This window comes from Empidonax traillii, unplaced genomic scaffold (genome assembly GCF_003031625.1).
Source record: "Empidonax traillii isolate 1590-97213 ecotype Southwest subspecies unplaced genomic scaffold, ASM303162v1 scaffold114:size1751661, whole genome shotgun sequence".
Classification (NCBI taxonomy): Eukaryota; Metazoa; Chordata; class Aves; order Passeriformes; family Tyrannidae; genus Empidonax; species Empidonax traillii.
The window spans coordinates 1285385-1294871 of record NW_020955307.1 but is presented as its reverse complement, the minus strand read 5'-3'; the positions used below and the strand labels follow the sequence as shown (position 1 = coordinate 1294871).

At 41.9% G+C, this 9487-nt stretch overlaps 1 protein-coding gene across 3 annotated transcripts in view; it reads right to left on the bottom strand.

The window, feature by feature from the left end:
* Positions 1-2057: 2057 nt before the first annotated feature.
* Positions 2058-9487, bottom strand: part of PKN2 (protein kinase N2) — a 54794-nt gene continuing 47364 nt past the window's right edge. For all 3 annotated transcript variants that reach the window (XM_027882896.1, XM_027882895.1, XM_027882897.1), the window contains exons 17-22: positions 8915-8977; positions 8731-8807; positions 7248-7390; positions 6154-6261; positions 4534-4614; positions 2058-4453 (exon numbers count right to left, since the gene is read on the bottom strand). In XM_027882896.1, coding sequence (XP_027738697.1) covers positions 4250-4453; positions 4534-4614; positions 6154-6261; positions 7248-7390; positions 8731-8807; positions 8915-8977 — 676 coding nt within the window. In that variant the 3' untranslated portion in view covers positions 2058-4249. The remainder of the gene's footprint in view (positions 4454-4533; positions 4615-6153; positions 6262-7247; positions 7391-8730; positions 8808-8914; positions 8978-9487) is intronic.

Below are 9487 nucleotides of genomic sequence, written 5' to 3'. Positions count from 1 at the left end.
AAGCATCTCTAGTGTGTTTCTGTTGAATGTTCTGACCTGCCAGTCCGCCCTGCAGTCTGACTGGCCTGTGGTTGTGTTTTAAGTGAGCACTTGCCTGCTGGAGATGATGTGCCAGGTGCTGAGTGAAGGCCTGAAGTTGTTCAGCCCTGCCCAGACTAAGAGCTTTGAATACCAGATGCCTCCTGACAGTATCCCTTTGTGTGCAAAGCAGCAAATGCACTCAACTGGGAGTCTTCTGGTTCCTGAATTCATTTTGTATCACGAGTGCAAATTCAGTTTAACCACCCAAATGAACAGCTGAGGGTCAGCTTGCTGCACACCTGGTCCTAAAGCCGTCCAGAGGGAAGGCTGTGTCCAGTACCACGGCAGTAATTGTCAATAGCCCTCACTGTTTCTTGCTGGTTTAGTTTTAATCCTCTTCTGCCAGCAGAGACGATTGAAATGTGGCAGCTCAACGTTTTTTTTTCAGTAAACAAGTAACAAAGGTTGTACAGTCCTGTTACACCACTGAAGCTGTTGGTTGCAGTCAGGAAAGGTTTGGGTGCAGGTGTGGGGCGTGGTGTGCTTGGTAGTTGGGGGGCACGTATTCAAGTGTCTGATGTACTGCCTTGAGTTCGTTGCAACATTTTCTATTACCTGGGCATTCCCTGTCATTCTCTGAGCTATTCCATCTGCCTCTTCTGTGGGAGATGGGGGGATGCTTCAAATGGGCAGGGCCTGACCTTTAATGGAGTGTTACAGCTTGGAAGTGCAAAGGAGGAAGTTGCTTTGATTGTTGCTTTCCAGCGTAATTAGTGGGTTAAATCTGCTACAAGGTCAAAAGTGACTGAAACTTTCATTTCCCATAATGCTCCTACTTTCAATCCTTTCAGGCACTAGGCATGAGCACTTGACACGTGAGGGGTGAGTGTTTGCAATTGAAATTGTAGATACAGCACAAGCTGTCTGGACAGGAATTTAAACACATCTGTGCAAGGCTCTGAAGTGCAGCAGATGGAGGCAGGATATGCTATCCTGGCTTGACCCTGCACTTGTGAAAGCAGTTGCTGCATCTCCCGTGGTGTGGAAGTGGCAGTAACTTGCAGCCCTAAGAGGCAGAACTAGGAATATGCTTGAAGGGGCAGGTGTATTCTGAAAAACAGTTACTGTTGGTCCCAGTAGACTGCAGTTATGTGAAGCATTACAGCACGAAAAAGGGTATAGCTGTGAATTAATTTTTAGGCAGTTATGACCCCTTTAGTAGCTGCTTGTGTCAGCCAGGGGCAGGGGCAGCAAAGGCTGCCTGAGAAGCAGAGCCCGAAGGGCTGTGGGGACGGGCTGCACCTGGGGGCAGGTTTTGGGTTCTCTGCTAACACTTGGCTGTGGTTGGGGGAGGTGGCTCAGCAGCCAGGCCGGGAGAAGGCAGGAGGGCTGAAGGGTTGCATTCCCCACACACAAGTGCATAATATCTTCAAGCACCTCCTACTTTAATTCATCTCCAGCTCAGACTAGATACTTGAAACTCCGTGAGTTTGGAACCAGCCCTTTCTGGAATGATTGCTTAGGTAGGTATGAAGTGTCTCTGGGCAATGGCCTCGCGTGAAATTCCACTTTGCTCTTAAGAGCTAAGTTCTAAATGCACTCAGAAAAGAAAGCTTCATCCTCTGCCTAAAGAAAAAGCTCCTTGTGGGATGGGTATTGGTTTTGGCTTGTTAACAGAGCTTGCTGTGTAAGGGTGGGGAGGAAAGACACTATAATGATGCAGCACCCAGGAGGGGGTGACAGCCCTCGGAAGGGGAGAATGCTGATTCAAGCAGGACAGACTCCACCTGAGGTGGTCCCTCTGCTGCCTTCAGCCTGCTCCAAGCAAGAGGCTGCTGTCCTTCAGGGAGAAGGTATGGGCAGAGTCAGTATGTTTGATTTTTTTTTCAAAGAATGAAAGCACACTGAACTATCACCAAGAGATTTGGGTCCCCTCCTGATTGCAAGTGTTTTTTTTTGAAGTTACCTGTGGAGAAAACATGACCAGCTACTTCAATAACCAGCAAAATCATGTTTGCGACACAATTTACAAATTGCTCTATTTAGAACTTTAATTTGTGATATTAATGACTGCAAAACACTTAGAATGACATTTGTTAAAGGCACATTTCATTTTAATGCATAGTGTACCATTCTAAAATATCCTAATTTCCTTACAAAGTGCTTGAGCAGCCACATACAGATAAAGTATAGCAAAATATATTTACAATCTAGGGTTTAAATCTTAATCTGCCTAAAAATATTTAAAAAACTACAGAGATAAAATTAGTGCTTTTTTTCAGCTGAACTGGGTGAACATACCCTGCCCTCTAATTTTTTCTAATTTTTTTTTTTTTTAGTGATTTGCTTAGATTAAAAAAAAGATTTCTGTACAAGATGTAGTTACAAAAAGGTATGCTTGAGGATACTTTCGTAAGTGTTAAGCACCCTGTTAGATGCTTACATATATATATATATATATATATATATTTGGGAACCAAAAAGGGGCGAGCTGACTGTACCTCAGAAGTATTGGTTTCAGCTGGATACAGGAACATAATTTGCTTCTTATTAATTAGAACCTGGAAACAAGGAATGCTGAGGAGTTGACTCGTTTTGCCCAACATGATTTGCAGCGCTGGCGAAGGTGCCTGCCTCCTTCCTGTGGGGCACTTGCCTGGTTTAGACCTATTAACCATTATTTTTTTTTTTTCTCCCTTAAGCCTCTCCCCTGCCTGACCCTGCAGGTCTGTCCAACATCATGATTTTAAAACACCACCTTAGCATTGCACTCTCCAGTGGTTTGTGTTTCTTCTTAGAATTAATAAAATTACCAGTTCTTAATTAATTTGAGTGCTGATTCTCACTGCCTTAGACCACGAACAGCAAACTCCTGGCCCTGATGAACCTGTGAGGTTAGTGCTGAATGGTGCTAGAGATAAGGACTACGTGGGAAATTGATTTTCCAAGAATTAATGTTTGCCCCCAGAACAGCAGATGCCAAAAGTAGGTCTTAGTTTACAAATACACACAGTGTCTGGTCAAAATTATTTTTCAGCTTTTGAGGTACAGCTTTTAGTGTTAAGGGGTTTTTAAAATATACACTGTTTTTATCAAAAATATTTATACATTCTGGTACAAGGTATTGCTTTTTACCCTCAGTAACTGCCAATCCAGGGGCTGGAGGTCAGTGGCCTACAGGGATATGTTTTTTGTTCCCTTGGCCACCGTGCAATGTTGATGAAGTGGAACAATTAAATTACTTGCCAGGAGGTAAGAATACATTACACCTTCCAAATATATACATGTTCACATGTATACACTGAAAATCCTTACGTTTTCTAGATGACATTGTGGACAGACAGAGGAGGATGGAGGTGGTTAGAGAAGGAGTGGGGAACTTCTCTGCCCCCTCGGGGCCGGGCAAGGCAGGCGGCCGAGGCAGGAGGGGCCGGGCTGGGGCCACGCGGGTGCTTCGCTCGAGCCTTGCACTGAGCAGTGTCCTCGATACATTCCTCAAACCAAGCGGGGCTGAAGCCGTGTTTAAGAAGCTTGAAGGCAAAACTGTTTGGCAAGTGACTTTGGTAAACTTTCCGGATTTTTCTGGATTTTTCTTTGTAATGGAAGCACTTACACAGTTGTTATCTCAAAGGCAAGGCATTTAACATTTTTCCTAATAAATACCATAGAAAATTTACAAAACAAGGCATATCTGTTCTGAATACCATTATTTTAAGAACACAAGATGAAGGTGTACATAGAAGAGTGTAGTTTTATAGACTGCACAATATTTAGCTGAAATCATTTGCCTTCTCCGCCTAGAACTGTGTTCTGTGTGAGTGTTACCAGTATCCCAACTTATTCCAATGTGGCTGAGTGGAGATTACCTAGCTCAGAGTCTGCTTTTCCCACTTAAAGGCAGATACTTTAAGAAGTGATGTTATCTGCTGTGGAAGAGTGAGAGAACTGTACAGATCCACGTGTGCCCATGTGCGAGAAGCTCAATACAGCCTGGGTTCACCAACTCAGCTTATGAACGCCATAGACCTGCTTTCCAGTGCTCAGATAAAAAAACAATATACAAAGAGGCCACTCTTCACAAGAGTGTTAAAACAGTACTTAAAAGGATCTTCATGTGATTTAAAAAAACCCAGAAGCTACAGGTGGCACAGAGAGCAATTGAAGGGTCGGTATTTTGAGAGAGGCATTCTTGTGAGCCAGTCAGCTGGGGGTTCACAGTGTCTGCAAGTTAACACCAATCAGCAATGTAATCAAAATCTCTGAACATTTCCTGCTCTTCTTCTGAAAGTATCCTTGGTTCCCGAGGTGGAGTGAGGATAGGTGCTTCGGAGGTAAATTCATCATCAAAATTACTAACATCTTCTCGTCCTCTAATGGTGGGTACAAAGGGAGGCTTCACCTTCTTGGCCAGTAAAGCGTTCCAATCTATTTGCTGTGAAATAAAGGAACTGATGTTTAGTTTCCCATCTTTACTCCTTCATGTCCTTAGAAATAATATTAGTTTGTACTCACCCTGAAAAAGTGATGCTTTTTCACATCCTCAGCATCTTTCTCTCCAGCTCCAAGACGCCGCTCTGGATTTCTTCGTAGCAGCTGACAAAACATGCACGGTTTCAGCACAGAAAATCAGGGGAAGGGACAGGTGGGAGGGACGATGAGTACTACTGTGTAAGAGCCAACACCTAGATTAGGTGGACAGTGAAATTCATATACCTGATCTATGGAAAATGCTTGGCCCTCACAGGGAGGGACAGGCAAAGCTTTAACTTTCAGCAGTGCTCTTTCAGGCTGCCAGCACAGCCCACCCACAGCCGAGCCAGAACAGCCACAGAGCAGACTCCTCTGTCTCCCTGCAGACCTGTCCTGCCAGGTCTTGGTACCAGAGGCTGTGTGGGGCAAGTGCTCAGCACAGGGAGGGTGCAGAATGTGCTTTTTGCTGCTGAGGGCACAGATTTACGTAAGCCAGTGATTCTTGCAGGGCTCAGAAGAGAATTACCTGCTGTCTCTAGTGCTTGGCTATTTCACAGCAGCTGATGTACCAAGAGAGGGTTCAATGCTGCTTCATACGCTCAGGCAAAGGAAAGGCTTTCCTAGCTAACTCCAAGTGTTCCATGCTCCCACTTGTGAATCCTACTGCTGTGAGCAATACCTGTTCCAGGCAGTGCCCAGCAGGAGGGTGGGGGGATATTCATGATGTAGCCATCAAAAAATAATGTCTAGTGTGTTATGTACAAATTTCTCTGATGGAAACAGCACAGTTAGTAAAGTGCCAGCACAAAGTTCACAGTTCACATGCTGTGGGTGCAGTGTAGCAGCCCCTGCACCTGTGGATGTTGGCATCATAATTTTCACAGTAGAAACACCTTCCCCAGGTTCTGCCTTCTTTCTCTAAGCAAACACACTCCCCCTTTTCAGTTATAGAATATTTATGCTATTCCTTAAATGCTTATGTCCCGGCAGTTACTGTGCCGCAGCTCAGTGCTGACCTGGGTGTCAGACTGATACTTGGCATCAGACATTTAAGTGGAGAGGCTGATTCCAAAGGCTTTGCTCTTCAATCACCTGTGATAAGGTTTTAACTCAGACAGGTTCAACCATCTCCTTTTGATGAGCACTAAGAGCAGCACTAATAACAATCATAGACAAAATCAGCTGTTCCTTGTCAAGAAGGGGACTGCAGGTGCCATGTGTAGGGTGTTCCCTGCCCCAGCTGGAATAAAACCAAAAAGATTTAGAAGTCTTTGAATTAAAATAAGCATGTGACAATGTTAATCTACCAAACAGGTCAATGCAGCAGTGTTCTGCTAGGAAAAGAGAGCTCAAGTTTTCTAGTTAGATACAACTAGGAAACATAGTTCAGGGACACAAATCAAAAAAATGTAAAGCCTTAAGTGTTTTACATATTAAAAACAAAAAAAATGCTCCCGAATAAAGTGGAATGGCATCAACAATTTCCACTTAAAGTGATAGGCAGCATGGCACAGCGTAAGTGAAGCAAGCCTGAAATTTAATTGCAGAAAAAATATACCAAGCAAAGGTTTCTAAAGTATTTTCTTCCTCATAAATGTAATTGTTGGAGAGAAAACAGGACAAGAGGGGGATACTATAACATTATAATCATTATGTCCTTACCCGTCTCATTATTGAGATGGCTTCTGTAGACAGAAATCGTGGATATCTTACTTCATCATTTACAATGCTGTCAAACACCTCTTCTTCATCATCTCCAGGGAAGGGAGACTATAATGAAATTAATGAAAAAAATACTGTAAACAGGCTTAAAAATCACTTACAATTGAAAACAACATACCAAGGTTGGGAATTAGACACCCTGAAATGAAGTCTTGCTTCCCAGAAACAGATACATAGCTTTCCATAAGGAAGAGAGAAAAGGCAAGTTGGTATTATCCCTTAATTCTTACTGAAGGACTACGCTTTAAAAATGTGCTTTTAGCTCTCTTTGGGAGAGCTGCCATTCACAAGTAGCATGATCAAGACCAATCTGTTTTTGTAATAGCTTTAAATGTTACAGCTTAAGGATTTTCAAACTATTTTGAAGTGGCCTGACAGATGTAGGTGACAATGTACAAGCTTTTTGTCCTTTTTTTAACTGAAAGGAAGTGAAAGTAAGTTGGATGATCATCTTTTTGAAAGTGAACAAAATGATGAGTTTTTCTCCAGTTTTTAGCACGTGAGCTCTCACTGTGCCATCTGGGAGATATGGTAACAAAATGGACCAGAAGGTAAAACAGTGTCTGCAATGGTAAATAACTTCTAAATAGCGACTTATTATACCAGCTCATTACATGCAACTGGGACTTTCTATTTTAGTGTGTTTGGCACGATCTTTCACTGCTATCCAGCTTTATGTGTTAAAGTTAAGTCCTGTACCTTGAATGGAAGTGAAGGAGTTTATTTTTCCCAAAACACTTGAAAGCAGTACTGCTGTACACATCCAAATTTGATGATACAGGTATGTCCTGGAAAATGAGCTCCCCAAAACTAGATGCACAGATGTACTATGTTCTTGTTTAGAGACACTGATGTTTATGTGCCATTACTGTAATTTGATTTAAGACATAATGATGTAATTAAAAATAAAAATCTAGAGGTTAAGTCTGTGACAGGTAGGGCATATTCAATGTTGACAGCCTGGTACCTTGAGTTTTGTAACCTTTTAAACAGTTCTTAGTTTTATGATTCCACTGTACCTTTCTAGAACTTACCTCACCCACTAGCATCTCATAGATAAGAACACCAAGACCCCACCAGTCTACAGCTCTTGTATAGGAAGTTTCTGTCAGCACCTCTGGAGCCAGAAATTCCGGTGTGCCACAGAATGTGCTTGTTCTGTCTCCAAATCCCATTCCTGAAAAGTTACAGAGAATGAAAAGTGAGCAGTATTTGCTGCCACTCCACAACCTACTCCTCCAAGCAGAACCTCTCCAGAGCAACTTCAGCAGATTCTGTAGATCCGGGGGCTGTGGCCTGAAGGCTCAGGCCAGTGAGGTAAAACATTTCCCCATTCTGTCTTTGTCCCACGTGTTTCTGTCTAAGTTTCTCTATCCCTAACTACATGCAATGGGCCAAATTAGGCTTCCAGTTACACCTCTGTTGCCCAGTTACCTTTGTGTGGAAAGACACAATTTATCTTCGGCTCTGCAAGCAGAAGCAGAAGGTACTGGTAGGTAGTAGAAGCAAAGGCAGCACACTGGTTTAGTCAAACGTGCCTGCTCTGGGTGCTTCTGTAGTGGCAAACTACAAATTTTAAAGTAAACATCAAGTGTAGTGAAACAACTCTGAGCAAAATAAGCCCTGTGTGTTTGCCAGGGGGTACAGTCTGGGACATCAGCACCCCAAACCCAAACCCCCCATTTATTGTAGCAGTCAGTGAAGCACAGAGCTTTCCTTCTCATTTCCTTTTGTCATTTACAGAACTTGTTTGTACCTAGAATCACAGGATATTGAAGACATTGTTAATGTTTGAACACCTACTGAATTTTCCCAATTCTCTCTTAGGCTACCCAGAAGGAAAAGATATAGAAGGCAGGCTACACAAATTGGAGGAGAATATGGACCTTGCCAGACCTTTTCCCCCCCGCAGTGGGGTTTGAGAAAGACACTGTAACTTCTACCTCTATTTTATGTTATTTGAAAGGTCAGTAGTGAGATGCTTGAAAGTAACTTTCCCAAAGGAAAAGGCTTTCTTTTGGGATAATTTCTCAATTTTATCTATAGTATACTTTGCACATCATTTCCATACACTTTGAGTTGCAGCTATTTCAGAGCTAGAAAAATATACTATGAATTTGTAGGGATGGGTTATAATGGTACTTGATTTCATTGTACAGTGTCAAAATGCCTAGAGTTAGAAAAACCACCAAATGCTTTCTCTTCTAACTTGCAAAATGCAACAGTGTGCCTTCTTAATAAAGCAGAGATGTTATGAAGTTAAGAATCAGAATAGGTGATGCTCAAAACTGACAAAGAAGATACAAAAAGAATAGGTCAATGCTCAGGTGCTCCCGATACTTCCCCACTAAGGAACTTCCTTCTTTCACTGACACAACTAGAGATTTATTTTTTCCCTTCAAATAACACATGGTAAATAGACACTATACACATCTGGCAGTCCAAAACTCTCAGGGAACAGCCAAGAGTAGGACATAATATGGAATTCTCCTAGAAAGAAAATTTAACTGCCATTACCTTCTTTGCAAAGACCAAAGTCAGCAATTTTCACAAAGCCTTCTGTGTCCAGCAATAAGTTATCCAACTTCAAATCTCTAAATGAACATTTGAGAACAAAATTGAGAACATCACTTGATGTTTCTTCAGTACAACTGAGAATAGCTGACATTCCTCTGTTGGAAATGGGCCAGTGACTACTTACCTATACACTATTTTGTGCTCATGTAAATACTGAAGTCCAAGAACCACACACGCAGCATAAAATCTGTCAAAAAAATTCAAGTTAAAATTTCATTGGAATTTAGTCTTGCTTTTCAGAATGTGAAGTCCATGACTACTGATTTTTTTTAGGAGCCATTCTTTGAAGATTACCCATTGTTGTTTTTAGGTACATATTACTTTTATATGAGGTCAGAGTTTTAATGCCAGATGGCAAAAGTGCTTAAGCTTGCAGCCTTCACACTGTGGTATATTTCCTTGGCCTGGAGGATAAATTTTCTGTACTGTCCATTGCCAGAGCATTGAAGGTTTTCTAAACAGGCTTATTCTTTCCTTTTTTAGCTTTGTCTGCTATTTTACTTTTCATTCAGCTTTGTAATGTAATCTTAAAAAAAAAAAATTATAAAAATTAATCATTTGTATATACATTTTGAATTCAGTGTAGATTCACGAACATTAAATCTGCATGCCTTTCCCTGACAAAATCAGTTAGAATCTCTAACCCTCTTAAAAACTTAAGCAGCATTTGCTGAAGTGACATAATATGGAGGCATGT